The sequence below is a fragment of the Antedon bifida genome, chromosome 1 (assembly GCF_963402885.1).
Source record: "Antedon bifida chromosome 1, ecAntBifi1.1, whole genome shotgun sequence".
In the NCBI taxonomy this organism is placed as follows: domain Eukaryota; kingdom Metazoa; phylum Echinodermata; class Crinoidea; order Comatulida; family Antedonidae; genus Antedon; species Antedon bifida.
The window spans coordinates 25,122,902-25,140,832 of record NC_136226.1 but is presented as its reverse complement, the minus strand read 5'-3'; the positions used below and the strand labels follow the sequence as shown (position 1 = coordinate 25,140,832).

General features: G+C 30.7%; 2 protein-coding genes and 1 long non-coding RNA gene across 3 annotated transcripts in view; 1 reads left to right on the top strand and 2 right to left on the bottom strand.

Annotated features, from left to right (window-relative positions):
• The window catches only part of LOC144847656 (uncharacterized), a 17,006-nt gene extending 13,933 nt beyond the window's left edge, over nt 1-3,073 (bottom strand). Inside the window, exons 1-2 of the long non-coding RNA XR_013613766.1 lie at nt 3,006-3,073; nt 1,962-2,042 (exon numbers count right to left, since the gene is read on the bottom strand). This is a non-coding gene — a long non-coding RNA (uncharacterized LOC144847656). The remainder of the gene's footprint in view (nt 1-1,961; nt 2,043-3,005) is intronic.
• The window catches only part of LOC144847194 (transcription factor E2F7-like), a 143,980-nt gene that overhangs the window by 117,656 nt on the left and 8,393 nt on the right, over nt 1-17,931 (bottom strand). The window lies entirely within an intron of this gene.
• The window catches only part of LOC144847242 (spondin-1-like), a 22,177-nt gene extending 4,246 nt beyond the window's left edge, over nt 1-17,931 (top strand). Inside the window, exons 3-11 of the mRNA XM_078703611.1 lie at nt 115-251; nt 6,264-6,337; nt 9,530-9,673; nt 10,578-10,726; nt 12,809-13,063; nt 13,590-13,758; nt 14,652-14,930; nt 15,805-15,999; nt 16,711-17,931. Coding sequence (XP_078559737.1) covers nt 115-251; nt 6,264-6,337; nt 9,530-9,673; nt 10,578-10,726; nt 12,809-13,063; nt 13,590-13,758; nt 14,652-14,930; nt 15,805-15,999; nt 16,711-16,895 — 1,587 coding nt within the window. The 3' untranslated portion in view covers nt 16,896-17,931. The remainder of the gene's footprint in view (nt 1-114; nt 252-6,263; nt 6,338-9,529; nt 9,674-10,577; nt 10,727-12,808; nt 13,064-13,589; nt 13,759-14,651; nt 14,931-15,804; nt 16,000-16,710) is intronic.

Genomic DNA, 17,931 nt, shown 5'->3' with positions numbered 1-17,931 from the left:
CGAAATCAACCAATCAAATGGCAAGGATACACTTCATAGAATTAATTAGCTTCATCTCTGTACGATTTTAATTACATCTGATACAGTTATAAATAATTTTTTTTCTCATTCTAGCTTCTTGATTCAAGAGGATCAATGTTTGCACCTTTCTGCACGCATGCTGTCACTCATACGTCAAACATGATGAGAACGCGTATTGGCTTTCGTTGGACTGCACCTTCAGGGGACAATGCACCGTGTGTTCTATTTAGGTACGTAACTAAATCAAAATTCAATATTGCGTTCATGTGATAGTGCCTGTTATTAATTATCCTTTACCGATAGTGGCGTAGGCAAAAAGCGTTGGGGTTACCTGTAACCGATACATGAGATGAGGATGAGTCAATAAAGATACGTGAATAACATTCCCTTGAGGGAAAACGAACGCTATTAGTAGTGTTCAATTACTTCTAGTGAATTTCAAATTACTGTAAGTTAATATGTACTTGTTGTGTTGTATCGTGTTCTTAAAGAACAGTTTTTTGATGAAAATATACTGAAGTACGAGATGGTTACTGTATGGTAGTTAAGGAAGATTACTTTCTTACTAATTAAATCTTTTACTGTATATGTGCTTATCTTCACATTGGGAACTTTTCAAATAACACACACCATTAAAGACTACACAGCAATATTGTGTTCATGACTATCAACTAAGAAGTTGCTATAAGAACAGAAGCTATCACAACCATACTATTTTGTAGTATCATAACTAATATTCGGCAATTTCATCAATTTATCTGGAGCAAGTATGTATGTGCTCTTAGTCTTAATACTCCATCATTATTATCAAATGTAAAGATGAAAATACATAAAAAGTCGTAGTATAAGCTTTGCACAGTCAACCCTCCTAATAACAGGACACCCTTGGGCTAGCTCATAACGTCTGCTTTTCAAAGAAAGCTTCGCAAACTACATTTTAAATTTACCTTGAGAAAATTTGTATGAAGTACGTTTTTAAAGAGTTGACTTTATAGACTTTTGTGAACAGAATTTGTATTATTTGAAAAGATTTGCATACCTGAATGAAGATGACACCTGAGACATTAACGCTAATGATTAATTAGTTGTAACAATTTGTGAAACCCTTAAGAATTTGCTAAGCATGACAGATAACTGAAGGCTATGTGTTTTATGAAGTGTTAAGAAATTTAAAATCGCTGAAAATGACATCTCTGCTTGTATTAATATTGTACATGACTGGTTGCTGTGAATTAAATCAAGAAGAATATCATACTGTACACATATGTTTACACTATCATATTATTTAGCCCTAACATGATGGAAATAGACGCATGAACACTTGACATTTCAAATCAACGTTTTGTTTCTTGTATTTATTATTCTAATATATTATTCCAATTTATTGTGTGTTTTTATAATGATATACAAATAATGGATGTTTATGAGTTGGATGGTGAGAATATTTTATAAGTTGAAAAAAAGACTGCTTTGAAGAGCTGAGTTGAAAATAGAGCAGTCAATTTTTCATCGAATCAAATATTCTCTCCATTCAACGAATACAAAACATTCATTATTTGTTTTATAACACACCCACTTTTATTCAATTTATCCATTGTAAATCATTGATGAAAATAGACCGAAAAGATAGGTCATTAAAAAGGAAGTGCTCCAACTGCAGACGCAGAGTAGAACAGTTATAGACGATGCGGACAACAAGTTGATTTCCGAAAGCGATTGGTCAAAAACGCGGCATGGCAAAAATTCTCAAAATGTTTACATAAAGCATGTTAATTATTACCATTAGATATCACTTTTTCGTTAGATAGGGCCAATTCCAAATGACACGTGATACGTAATTGACCAATCAAATTGCAAGATGCATATCATGGCTGTCTGTCCTCTACAAACTATATGAGTTGATGCGGAGAAGAGAAGTATTGAATAAAAAAATGTATTACCTTCACCATTAAGAGCATTCTATTCATCAGAGCCACTTTTTTTTCTTTAGATATTCTTATTGAAGTAAATAACTTTACCACCTGTAATAATACATACAAATCTAGGTATTTGTTTATACACCAATTGTGAGAATGGTGAAAATGTTATGTTTTACTTGATGAGTATTAAACGGTCTTACATTAACTGTTAATGATCAACAAATTTAAAAGCTTTGAAATGTCTTTCTCCTAGGCTGTCACCCTTTCAGTACTAGTAATCAAAAACTGACTTTTACAAAAATTCAAGACATAAGAGAACACAATCCCATTTGATATGTAATCACTATTAAATTCAAATCACATTTTAGTATTACGAGGATTATTTGATATATTATTTTGACATTTGATTGACGTGCCCACACAGTAATCGCATATCAGCTGAACTTTGGAGGATGGGTTAAATAATCTCTTGAGATTTACAGTACTATCTATTTTTAACTAAAACTCACTAAAATACTTTAAAATAAAGCTATACTGTTTATGAAGGGTATGATTAATTCTCTGTCTGTCTAGCTTTTATGCGAAAATGTCTCAAACCGAGTGCAAATTTTAACTGAAAAGAACACTTGACTAGTGATATAAATATATCGGCATGGTCTCTGGACATTGTATGTTACGTCTATGTTATTTGGCCCTTAACTTGTTCAATACAATTGGAAAATAGGTTAATAAACCGGTTTTTATACAGTACTCAGAGCTGACTGACTTCTGCTTCACCAGTTACTAACATCGGCCAACTACATGTTCAATAAAATTGATTTGTAAGTTTTTTTCTATAAGAAATAGATTACTAAAAACATATTTGAGTGAAGCCAACACATTCTAAACATAATGTTACGATGAACATAAACATGTTTTATATCATCAGATGATTGGGTATAGACATTACCATAATGCTTTTGGTATGTGTAATTGACATTTATTATGCATGCAAGTTTGCCTAGTGGAATATTTAGAAAAAACAAATCCATTGAAAATGTTTTTGCATACAAATGTTTCTCTAACCTTGTTTTGGTGATCTCTAAAAATGAACAATGTCTCAAGTAGGGACCATAGCAGTTATACAACTTCAAACTTGATTCAAGAATGCTCCTTCAATACAATAAAAAAAAAGACTTAAAATTAAAGATCTCACTGTATTCAAATTCTAAAATGTAGTCAAAAGCCTTGTTCACACTGTTAAATTTAAATAATTACCATCGTTTCATTTGGTTGGTTTTACCAAAATTTAATTGAAAACTATCGATTGAAGTTTATAGGGAAGAACTTCTGGAATTTAGTCGCATGTTCAGATTGGACTTTCTGTTCTACTGTGCAGGCAGTAGTGGCTAACATTAATCACGATGTTAATTTAACACCGAAGAAATCGTAGTGTAGCCAGCATTAAAATTGCCTTTTGTTCGTCAATTTGGCTGGTGACTCGGTTAATTTGACAATATTAAAGTCCAGTGCGATCAAAGCTAAAGGTCACAGTTAACAAATTATATAATAACTATGGAAACCAAAGCCAAAGGTGTTAATTTGGAAGTATAATTTCTAGTACAAATATATATAATAATATAATACCTGAATTAAATGTCAGTCAGTGGGGAAATTAAAATGCATTGAATATTAAATGTCAACAAATGTCTCATTAAAGCCCAATAACCTCAAACTGTTAATCCAATTTAAACTTTTAATTAAGGTATGAGAAACTAATTAGAATTTATTAAATATTTATTTGGTATAACCTCCGTTTTGTAATAAGAATTTTAACACGATAATATTAGCTTCGCGTAATAGCGTGGAAAACTTATCTATGGATGTTGTGTAAATAGGAGATTTGCACACGCTCTGGAGACATACCCTAATACGTTTGTCCTCATGTTGTTTTTTTTTTTTAAATACTTTTATATTATTACCACTACTTGTCTGATCTTATTTACTTAAATTTAAGTATTGTTTATTTTTATTTGATACAATTATTATTAGTTAGGTATTTTGTTGTGGTGAATCCAGGCTTAAAGATCTATATATTGAGCTTATTTGGTCTTTTCCAGGCTTTGCATCTTTTATTTAATACTTTGAATTAATCTGTAACAACTTAATATCAAGTGTGATGCATTGTGAAAGGAATGAATGAATGAAAAATAAACATGACTGTTTTTAAGTGGTCAGAGCAAGGAGACCTCCTTTTTTTTGAATTTTGCTTTTTACAAAATCTGTAAAGCAATGTATTTGCTATGTCTTTCGTAAACTCAACCAACGTAACAAATTAGATACTGATATACTCATGCGTGTATGAAAAGGAAAACTTTGCACATGGTATGTACACTAGGCCTGTGTCAGGATAATGTTAAGCTCTGGTCTACACTATCAAACTTTATGTGACAAAAAATGTGATGTGCCCATATATGTCATATCACTACCATATTTGGGCACATCACACTTTTTTTTGTCAAATTAGTTTAATAGTGTAGACCGAGCTTTACACCGATACAAATATGTAGTGTAACATTGCTGCAATACATACATATATATACACTACTTTTTTTAATTTACAAACATGTGATGGTTACCTATAGCAAAAATTAACTCAGCTGATAAATGAAATAAAATAACTACTCGACACCAATCGATCAATTAATAAATAATAAAACATTTTTAAAACTTTGTAGCAGACATCCAAAGGAAACATATCCATAAACCTAAGAAACACAATAACATAGAGCACAACCTACATAAACTACATTGTGTTTACCAGCAATAGACCGGCTAGTACATAACTCACAGGTGTTATGTTATGTTCAAGTTGTTATGTTTAAGTCGCACAATGTACCAATCTATTCCTAATTTATTATAAAAATGTAAAATATTAAAATTGTTTCATTTAAAATACAGTGTCAATAAAACACTAAATCATAATATTCAGTGTTTATAATGAATGAATTCAGATCAAATATATATCTAAAATTCTAAATTCATCTTTTTTGTCTAGACAAAAGATTCTTTATTACAAACATTTATGTATTTTATATCCTCTTCCAATTAAAAATGAAATTGAAGTCTACTTTCATCTTGATACAACTGAAATGCTCTTTCAAATATAGTTATATTCAATCATTACATCTTAATGCAATAAGTCAGAGACATTATAAGGTGAAAACAATACTCTCTTATAAATGTTATAAATGATACAACAGGATTTCTAACTGTCGTTTCAAATGTTTATCAAATGATCCTAACAAACACCAATGCTTTTAACCTCTCTAATCCATGATATTATTTCCAGGATTGCCTTCAAACTATGTCATATGAGAAAAATGATTTGACATAACAGTCTCAAAAAAGCTTAATTCACTTCTTTCTCTGTACAGTACATTGATTGATATAAAGATATATGGAACAAATCAAATTCAGTTTATATGTAGATAGAATTTGCAGTGATCGGATAGTAATATGAAAAATGACATGCAGAGATAAATGAAATAACTGCTGTAATATAATCTGAAAATATATTTAGGTGATTGAGGCCAAGTTAGTAAATATATAAACATATTCTATAAAAAATAGACCCATATTGAAATGTGTATACTTCTATTTTATAGGCCTGCATTCCATAAACATAATGTACTTTCATTTTGATAAATGCCTTTTGGGCATAATATTTTTTAGAAGAGTGTACTATATACTATTTAGTATTATGCATGTACAAAATAATGCATGTGATATTTTAGTAATTATCTAAAAAATAGAGCAAAATGTTTACACTTCTATTTTATAGGCCTGCATTCCATAAACATAATGTACTTTCATTTTGATAAATGCCTTTTGGGCATAATATTTTTCAGAACAGTGTACTATTATACTAATAGTATGATGCATGTACAAAATAATGCATGTGATATTTTAGTAAAGCTTTATGTAGGTCAAAGTTTCCAGCAAACACCCACGGCACTGAGCAGGTGTCGCTAGAGTATGCTACAGAATTAATCTAAGGAGAAAATGATCCCAAGACTAAATGCTTTATAAATATTGATACAATTCCTTGGCATAGAGAACCTTAATTAAAATATACCGTCACAAATATCGTAAGATGTAGTGAAGACAAATATTAGTTAATGTAGTTTAAAAGTTTATAACAAAAGTAGAAAGAAATAGCTAGAGGATTTTAGTAATAACATTATTCAAAATCACATTAAATTGGGAATACGAATATTAGCAATAATAATTTTTAAAATAATCATGATAATGATTATAATTAGTAATTTTTCTTCTCTACAGGGCTGTTGTTGTTCAGACCAGAGGTGTCTGGTATCGTGATGAAGGAGATCTTAGTCTTCAGATATGCCCAGAAGGTAAGGCTATAATATTATGATAAATAACCTTTTGAAAATTATAAATTATTTATTTACCTAAAATCAGTTGTGTTGCACTATATAAATCATATTAATTAACAAGTAATTTTATGAGAACCCTTTTTAGTTTGAAACACGATGTCATAGACCATAGCTACATACAGTATATAAATTGTATGGAGTTCTGTGGCGTAACACAGATGCCCCTGGTTTAGGAACCTTAAGTGGCCGTCCAACGCTGGAGGCCTCAGGCGTGTTTAGCTTTATCGACATATTTTATTGCCTGTTTTTTCCTCTTGCCACTCCTCGGGGGCCCCCATAAGCTCTGGGGCCCCTGGGTTTAGTCAGTGAGCACTCATAGCCACTACGACACTGATTGAGTTTAGTTCACTAATGAAGGTTGTCATTTTGCCACAAAGCATACAGTATATCTCTCGAAAAGATAAAACCATGTTAATACCATACATGTCTAATATCTGTGTAGTATATTGATGTACAAACATGCAGTGATGAAAATCTTTAATTTTAATCAAATGTGTTGTAATTTTATTAGGCTTACTATGTGAATCCGAAGCAAGTTGTTATCATTTCCTTTTAGTAGTAACAACATACACTAGTTTACAATTTAGATTGATTTATTACGATTTTAATGAGATTTTCTGCCGTATGTTCATACACGAAGTGAAATGAAATGAAAAAAAAATGTTGTAATCATTATTGCACAGAACTCTTCAAGAAAACAACAATTTACACCTTTCAAATGATAATTATAACACAACTTAAACGATTATTTCTTAAATCTTCCATTAGATTTATGCAATTATTTTGAAATAAATGGCCACACAATTAATTTGAAATGTCAAGATACTTCAATGTTTGTTTTTAAAACCATTCATTCATCTATCAGTGCATGTGGTGCAAACCATTAACGTCATACAGATATTAAAATTATAGAAATGCATTCATATACAAAATGTAAATACTGGTATATATATTACGAATATTAAGACTTAATGCATCGAAAACATTACATTAGCTGAATTACAGTCAGTTCGTCTTTTTATGATCATGTATGTAGAAAGGATATGTAAAATTTGAAATTCAGAATATTGAATAAATGAATATAAACTGTATTTGTACTTACTCTGTATGTAGACTTGTTTATGATTGGAGTATAGGCTAGTTGGTGTACATTTTCCATTAACTTCTGAAGTACCTGTAAAGTAAGAAAGAAGCTTTACTCTCATTGCCTCCTTTGGATGAGACATAAAGCCGTGGGCCTTGTGTACTTTCAGTACATGTTAAAGAACTTGGTATAATATTTTTAAAAAGTAGGGCATTGTCTATGGAGGGCCTAATCCGAATTTCCTCAGTTCCTAGTTAAGCTTGAGAAAGCTAATACCTTAAAATATAAATTCATACAGATAGCAAATTAGTGCCTGGATTTCAGATGAGTAATAATTATAGTGAAATGCTATAAATCAAAATGAAGAGACAATTCCAAGCTTTTGGAAACGACTACAGTATGCCTTCATTTGGGTGTTATATATAGTATATATTACAATAAAAGTTACTATATTGAAAACAAAATATGTCAAGTGTGTGGGACGAAAACTTGTATTTATTTATTCAGGTATAAGAAACATATTGAAAATTGACAGCCGAAGCTGAAATGAGTTGCATTACAAAGTTTAAAAATTATCAACAAAAAAACATTGAAAAACATGACTTTCTAAAGTCTGATATAAAATACTGAGTTGAAATAATGTACTGTAGAGTCAAATGTGTGTAGCAAAAAACATGGCAACTTTAAAGATGTATTGTCCCCCTGAAAAAATAATTATTTAAATTTTTTTTTTAATATGCCATTTTAATGTCACATAATAGTTATCCACTTTGACCAAAAATTAGATCGGAAAAAAATTTATTTACCTGAAAAAACTGTTATTTAAAGCAAAAAATAGTATTGGCTACCAGCCAATGGATTTTTGGTTGAATTTAACCATTTATTTTGTCATTTTATAAGGGAAAACATTATTTTTTTTAATTGTTCTTGCTACGGAAGTGAATAACTTTATTAAAACTGCAAAATAACCTATTCAAAGTCTGATTTTATTAATCTTCATTTTTCATGCTTTTGGGGGACAATACATCTTTAACAAACAATTTCCAAATAGGGATGTGGGATAGACCCATGGGATAGCACAAATTAGAATTAAACTGAATAAATTGCTCTCTTAAATCTGTCGTAACCCATTGTTTAGTTTTGATTTAACAATAACTTGTCGGGAACAAAGCTGACACAAAGAATGACATTACCAGCACAAAGCAATATTGATTGTGCATTGTCTATCAGACATCCTAAGACAACAATTAGTTCTTTCCTGTTTTTTTTTTCTATTATTAATATCTTACTACAAAAACACTTTTTTTCTTGCTGTTTCCTAAAATAATGTTTATTTAATCACAATTGAAACATATTAAAAGAAATAAAAATAGATATTTGATAGAGCCTGACCTTTCCAGCAACAGAATCCTTTAAATTAGCAATCAACAGATCTCTTGTTACAAAATGGTTGGCATGGATAACTTGCAATTAATTGTCTAAAAATACATTTAGAAGTATCTCAATTTATTCATGAAATAAATATCTGTACTTTGAATATAAATAAATTAGTTTAGTTTTCTAAATCATTGATAGTTTGTGTAGAATGTACTGTATGATAGATCAGTTTGGTTTCTCAAAATCATACTCTAAACACAAACCGTCCACTAGTCTGACACTGGACATCCTAAAACATTATAATGTTAATGGTTATACTGTATCACAGAAGGATTATATTTAGGTGATCTGCACTCTAGTGTGGGTCACCTGCTGAGATTGTCAAGTCTCTTTTTTTTCACTAAATTTTGATAGTTGTCTCACAAGTTGCTTTCTTTTATTGTTTGAAGGTTTGCATGACGAAATCAAGATGTTGATACAAAGCTTGTGGTACACCAGTATTTATTAGTTCTGAAAAGAACTTTTGAGTTTCTTGACGTTTCAATCAAAATACTTTGATCGTATTCTCACTCCTGAGGATGATCAAAGTATATTGATCAAAACGTCAAGAAACTTAACAGTTCTTTTCAGAACTAATATACATGGTGTACCGTAAGCTTTATACAGTATCAACAATTGTTTTCTTTTAGTTACTAGGCCAGCAGACCTTGATGTGCCTTCTACCACACCTGTTGAGCCAGCAAACGAATGCTGCGCTCCTGGATCTGCAAAGTATCACATGACATTTGTTGGAACATGGTCACGTCTAACACACCCAAAAGATTACCCACCTGGTAAGTGTCATTAAAGTTAAGCTTTAATAATAAGTCAATGTAGATGTGATGATAAAATCCATAAGTTGAAAGTTTAAACCCCAACATGTAGAAACTAATGTTTTATAAGGCACAACTTACAAGGCTGGAAATTTACCATATTCAATCATACATAATAATGTTAAAATCTTTATTTTGTAGAAAAGATTTGTTTACAAACAGAATGTATTCTTCTGATGATTTGAAAGTTTAAACTCCAACATGTAGAATGGAAGAACTAATGTTTTATAAGGCACAAGGGCTTGAAATTCACAATTATTGTTACTTTGGACAATGCATTCACATAATAAAATCTTTATTTTATAACGGAAATAAGATCTTCTTTCTACATCTAGGAGTATAAACAAGTAGGCACATGTGAGGTATCATCTATATAAAAATTAGCCTGAAAATCTTTGAAAAAAATTTTTTTAATCGTTCCCTAAATTGTTTATAAAACTCACTAATGTGCCATTATATGATAGTGTATGATTACATTTACGATAGATGGAATATCATAATACCTATGACAACTTAATGTGAAATAGTAGCTAACTCTTCAATGTACAAAGTAAAATATATAACTCCAAGCAATGAAATGTCATTAGCATTCAACATTTTGATATACCATTTGTGTAGTCTAAAAAATAAGTCAACCAATCAATTCCACAATTTATAAATGTGATAGCAGGGGCAGATCCGCTAAACATTTAATATTAATAGTTTGTCAAAAATTAAATAGTAGTTCATAATTTTATTTAATCTGTCAAAAAAGGGAAGTGCGTGCCCCAAGCAATACCGGATTAATAATCTTGTTTGTATTACGTTTCATTTATTATCTTGTTTTCTATATACTGTATATGATATACAATTTTAAAATCCACAGATTACATAAATCATTGGTCTCCATTTGTTGGGGCAACCCACAGTAAAGATTATGTTATTTGGGAATATGGTGGCTATTCTACTACGGGTGTAAAAGAAGTGGCTGAATGGGGATCAGCTTCTGCTATGGAAAATGAAATTAAAGAACAGGTAAAGTTATACTCTATAATGTATATTCCTGTAGGCCTATGCTCACCTGATTCTCTGTACTTTATCTCTACATTGCATACTCTGACCAGTAACATAGGCAAATTCTATAATGTGTCACATATATATCACATGTGATGCCTGTATTAAGTTAAGGTCAAGTTTTGTCTTCAGTATGATGTATCACATGTGATACATTTTACACATAGAATATACCTATGATACTAGACAAATCATACATACTGTAAAATACAAAGAGAATCAACTACCAACAATTGAAAAAAAAAATTACTTTAGAAAAGATAAATGTGTTCTTAAAATCTTAAAATTAAAGAAACATAATATCTTAAGAATCGCATGGACCTACATCTTGTAAAGAAAAAGTTATTATTTGCAAAAAAAAAACAAGTATTGGTTATAGGCGAGACAATGAGACGGCAACGCCATAAAAAACCTAGACAATTATAAGTGTTTTGAATTCAGCTTGAAGCCTCTGGCTGATATGGAATAATTTTAGACTTTAGAACTTTAGCGTCATTTTATATTGTAATTAAGTTGACCGGACAACGAATGATTCAAACTTCTATTTATGAATGTTGACTGGAATTTAATTTAGTAAATGGATTTCTAGCACTTATAGTAAATGTTTAGTTATTCTACATCTACACACTTCTGCATTAGTGTAATTATAACAATGACATGGACAAAATATTTGTCAGTAGTAAATTAACTATAGTACTAAAAAAAATGTATTCAAATTTTAAAAATATACTCATGGCAAGTGTCCACTGAGGCAGTGATGCGAGTTACATTATACTGGCCTAAACAATTATATACTGGATAAAAATAAATAGTGTATTCTTATTTTAACCCCTTTAAAACAAAAATCCTAGTTTATCATTGACAATAGCATCATCACAGCCAATATATATTACATAGCTTGTTAAATTTTGAATTATATTTGGCGATATTTGGAATGTTGTGAATTTGTAAAACCTATAGAATTTGCGTATTTAAGTACGATTAAGCAAGTTAAATACATTTGCAACGTGCACCTATATAAAAAATGTAAAAAGACCTTGTTCTCACAAACCATGCCACAAGGCTTATCATAAAACGTGATCGAACCATCGTTTAAGATAACATAAAACTGACCTAAATCCATTTGAGTTGGCAAGTATTGCGTTGCTAATTCCTAAGGCATCAAGTTGACACAGATTATAACACTGCCTGTTGATTTCAACAAATCTTAAAATGTTGCTATGTAATTTACTGACCTCTTTCTGTGCGTTTCATGTGTGTCTGTGTGTCAGTACTTGGATTGTGTTTTTCACTACAGATATCAAATGACCTATTTTTGGAATTAAAAGAAAAAATAAACTAAGTGACAATATGGTAATGGTCAAGATAATGAAGATAAATTGCATTCATAATTTGATTAGCATTTTGATATTGTTAAGCTTACAAAATCATTTATTATAAAAATTAAATGATAAATTGTATGTTTTAGGATCGTCTAATACCAAAGAATATAAATTAAAAGGCAAAATAATGAAACATGACAATTCTGTGGGTAGGAGAGGCAGGAATATAACATATTTTTTCTATTCACAAATTATTATTACTCACTGATAAAATTGTATTATAAATCAGGCTGTTTTTTCAATGTTTTATTATAGAATAATAATGATGGTAATAATAATACATATTAATACAGTAATTATATCTATTGATATTTGTGTAAATTTATATTAGGGTCTAGCCTACAACCATGTCAAAGGAAAAGCGCTTCTCATTTTTAGTATTCACTTATTTTTCACCAAGAAAAAACCATTACAGAAATAAGTACCAGGCAAATACATAATTATGTATCCATTTAAATTGTTATGTATGTTTTTACAATTAAGTACCAGTATGAGTCGCTTTATGTGTTATTTATAACTAATTAATATATAGTGCTAAGTAAATAAATTTAATTTATCACATATTTTAGAATATGTACCGACAGTGAGTAATAAACATAATAATGTATGAATATCGATTTACTGTAATTAAAAAAAATATTCAATGCTATATTTGTTACAGGTAAAAGTTGGTAATGTACGTACAGCATTTCGAACAAAGGGATTATGGCCTGCCAGGGGTAACATGTCTGTAACCTTTAGTACGGATGCCTCACATCCATACGTATCAGGACTAACAATGATCGGTCCGAGCCCTGACTGGAACCTGGGAATTAGCAATGTGAACATGTGTATGGATGACTGCACATGGCTTGATCAAGCAGAATTTGACCTGTTGCCATGGGATGCAGGCACAGACAGTGGTGTTACTTATATGGTTAGTGTTTTAAAAATTGATTTATTTTCATTATCTTAGGATATTTTTGCTTTAAGCAAAACTACTCCATAATTCTGTCTTTCTAGACAATGTAAAATCTAAAGATCGGATCTTTTAGATCCATTTTTTTAAAAAGTGATCAACACCTCTTCAACGTTCCTTTTAAGATTCCGCAAAAGCTTTCAAAAACATATTGTATTTATAAAAAATTTTTTAGCTTTCTACGTATTTAAAAATATTGCCATTGATTTTGTTCAAAACCCATGAGAGAGTTCTTTATTAAAAATAAGAAATGTATAATTTGATCATAAAATATTAATGGAATATTTTCTGTATTACAGCATACTGGTAAAAAAAAACTATCATGTTTTGAATTATGTTATGAAAAAATTTAAATTGTTTAATAATTATATTTATTATGATAATCAAATAAATGAATAACTATTAAATTACATTTATTTTCTTTATGTAATTAAAATTATTTTTTTAATACAGTATGTTAATTTTGTTCTTATTATCTTAACAGTCTGCCAATTCACCAACAAACCCCCAGGAACCAATACGCGAAATCACCAGCCTTGACAGTCCGCAAAGCCCGTTTTATGATCCAAGTGGCAGCGCTATAGAACCTCTTGCGAAGTTGTACATTGAAAAAATATGCAGGCATGGAACACATTGCTCTACCAATACCAACAGTAAGTAGCACTAGTAGCCTACAGCTGATGAGGGTTCTGTTACTCACCACTAGGGGTCATGTGTTTAGTATTTTCTGCCGGGGTTAGGATTCCAGATCTTGTGGTGGTTGCTGGATCCATGTGGACAGTACAGTTTCAGTTCCATCTACAAATTGGTGGGAAAACTAGCATCAGCATCTGACCTATTTTTTATTGGACTACATGTTTGGCAGAACTTCTGATTTGACCTGAATAAAACAAAACAAAGACAAGAATATTCTTCATAAAAATTTGATTTTGGTATTTAAAAATAAATTTTAAATGAGAAAATAATATAGACAGACAGATAACAATATTAAGAAAGATGTTACAATTTTAATAGTACTGTAATACAACTTTCTTTCATATATTATAAAATGTTTGGTTTAACTTGTGATTTTGTAATGTAAAAGACATCTCTTCTATCATGACATACATTATCACAGTGAAAGCAAATTATAGTAAATAAGGAGACAAAATCATGTGAAAAATTGCATAGTTATAATTTTGCATGTCAAAGGCATTTCCGCTATCTACTTATCTTCCTAATTGTAATAAAATGCCAGTTCAAGGCAAGAGTTAATACTTTCTCTTAAAAACACATCATTTTTACTCAAATTTGGATCGATAAAATATATCAGAAATTAGTGTCACAACGTTGTTCTTTCATAATTGCTTAACTACAGTTCATCATAGCAACGGCATAAATCAAGCTGCTTTCGTCAGCTTGCCAATATCCAAGTGATGATAGTGAGAATAATTGACTTGGTATTATTAATAAAGCCTGTGCTTTCTGCGAAGAAAACTGGTCAAAGAAATTTTTTTAGTAAGTTAAGTGGTTTAATGCATTTGTGTTTTTCTTTCATCTTGGGTAGCTCATGACTCATCTTCTGGAGGAATGATGAAAAAACCATCTATGATGCCTCCAAAGATGATGAAGACAATGCCACCAAAGAAAATGATGCCAGGTGGCGAAGTGACAATGCCACCAAAGAAAATGATGCCAGGTGGCGAAGTAACTATGCCACCAAAGAACATGCATGGTGGCGAGGTTACCATGCCACCAAAGAATATGGGTGGTGATGGTGTCATTATGCCACCAAAGAAAAACATGCCTGTCACCATGCCACCTAAAATTATGCCACCAAAAGAAGGTAGGTAATTTAACATTTATTTTGGCTAGAGATTACAGTACTATAATTTTAATCCATGTTTTATAATGAGTAGGTTGCAGGCTAAACACTGTCCAGTTATAAACTATGTCAGAACAAAGAAAAGCAACATTCTCATTGATTTATTGTACCGTAAAATGAACCCTCTAATCGGAATACACTGCCATAACCACTTACTGATCTTATATAGAAACAAGCATTGTAACTTTTAGTTACATGGGCATTGTTGCCATAGCATAAAAGCTTGGACACAAAGCAAGAACGTCAGCGCAATTATAATGATTTGACCAATGACGATGAGATAGATGAGGATTGCGCTTATGTTTTTGCATTGCATTTTATTGCCTTTCTTTACTAGGGTTAATGTACAATTACGATTGTCATATCTGTATATTTTTTAATGTGTATATTGAGTTTCAGACATGGTTTGATGATTTTTCTATTTTGGACTAATATTCCTATCCAAAATTTAATATCTGAACTGATGGTTACAGTAGCATAAATATCATTTATAATGACCTCTGATGTTCCGAAGCAAATATTGGTCTCAAATTCATTTTTAAAATATACTGTATTTTATAACCTTTATACAGTAGTAAGAAAATTATGAATGTAAAAGTGTATTACCTGTGTAATGAAAAATGAACACAAACAACTTGAAACAGGACTTATGAATGTAGTCTACATGGCAATCTAGCTACAAAAAACAAAGAGAGAAAATGTATTCATTAAAAAGGAATTTAGTTGACATTTAAATAAATTCACATACGTTTTAAAAGTGGAATTAAAACAAATTCACTACAAAGAAAAACATATTCAAACATTGGTACTACAGTATTTACCTTTTTATCTTCAGATACGTCTCAAGTAACCAACGCAGAAGCTATTGTTGATTGTATGATGTCCGAGTGGAGACCGTGGTCAGAGTGTAGTAAGACATGCGGAAAAGGCAAAATGAGTCGTACACGAATGGTGAAATTAAAACCAAGAAATGGCGGTGAAAAATGTGGAAAGAAAAGGGAAAAGAAAACTTGTAATTTACAACCATGCTGTGAGTTGACCTGAAATAAAACATTTATAATAAGTTATTCACTTTTTAAAGTTTAGGTATTTGTTTAAAATATACATATTATTAAAAGCAAAAACACAGCTACTTTAAATTGTGTTTCAATCAGAGAAATTGGTAATTATCTACTAATTACTGTACCTGCTTCGTTATCAAAAATTAGGTTTTAATTTGTACCATAAAACATGCTTAAAGAACCATGAATAAATACAAATGAAATAATGTTACTTACTGTTAAGGAGGCCAGTGTGATGCTAAAGGTTAATTACTTAATGAATTACATCAATACTAATTATTATTAAAGATATGATTGATACCATCTGTACATATACGTCATCTAAACCAAATAAGACGCAGTCATTTTGTATCAAGCACGGTTTTAATCAATTAGTTGCCAAAAAGGATGTAGTATGTTTTGACCAAATCAACATCGATTTACCATATGGGAAACACAGTTGTCAGCATGAAACAGTTTCAGTTCAAAATTCACATTACTTTTTGTTAATGTACAACATAATGTAGACGTAGGGGAAATCTGATGGATGTAGTATCACTTTTCATGAACAAAATAGAAAAAGAGTAGAAAATGCAAAAGTCGCAATATCTATTCCAGGTCGAAAACCGATTTCACTTAAAAATTATCAATTCCCGGGATATATATAGTTTTAAAAATTCTTTCTCTTTCTTTTCCAACAGCAAGGGATTGTAAAATGAGCAAATGGTCAAGATGGTCTGAGTGTTCAAGTTCGTGCGGTGAACCTGGTATGATGATAAGAACACGCAGAGTAATTGAAGAGCAGATCGGTGACGGCAAACCTTGTTCAGCTGTGATGGGCGAGAAGATGTGCAAACCAGGCCCATGTCCACTATTATATATTTAGAATTTTTCTACAAAATTAAATACAGGTTCATTTTACAGCACACTTATATACAAGAAATATGGGTATTATCATAAATTCATAATTTAAACATAAAAAACAGGTCGTGTAAAAATAACATGTATCATTTATGTACAATAAACTGTAATTGCCTTCGGCGACTGAAAGCAAAACGTGAATTAACTAGCTTTTGTATAAACATCAATGAAAAGATGTTAATCAAACCGTAATAAAGGGAATATGTTCTGACTAACACTTTAAATATGTGGCAGCTATATATTATGTATTTCCATGATTTTGAACTAGAGGCACTACCTTGTATCGGGAGTGCAACGGGAGAGGCAATGGTAGTTAATAAGTAGGCACTACCAGATAATGATGGAATTTCCACGCTAGATATTCAACACCTTTCATTAGACATGCTGTGAGTCACCAGATATATTTAAACACTGCAACTTATAAAACATTTTGAATTGAATCACTGATTTTATGCAGCTGATATGCTGTTTGTAAACACATAGATACGCTTATTCAAAATGAACATTTGGTAAATAAAATAAGTTACTTATGGTGCCTATTCAATCATTTACACAATATACATCACAGCACATGCATATCAGAAAATTGTGTATGCTTTTGGTTAACTACAAATGCACAGTAGATATACTATAAATGATGTACTTTTGGCAAATTATGTTTGCATTATTGTATTTGCATACACTGTAAGATACAGCATATTTGTATTCAGTTGTGGCAGTTGCTTATTCACCATTGGTACTAATTTAATCATTTATAGTATGACATGCAGGTAGCGTTGTTTATATTCATATTCAATATAAATGCCAATACTTCAGTCATGGTTGGCTGATCTTGACATAAGTAACATTGTAAATAATCTATGGTACATTCTTCATATGGTTACTTGTAAATATTAAGGAACAACTTAGACAAAGGGAGAAACAATTATTTTATCCTTTACCACAATGAATTCCATTGGGAAAACCTGTTGTAAACTAAAGATTGATTCCCACTTAAATAG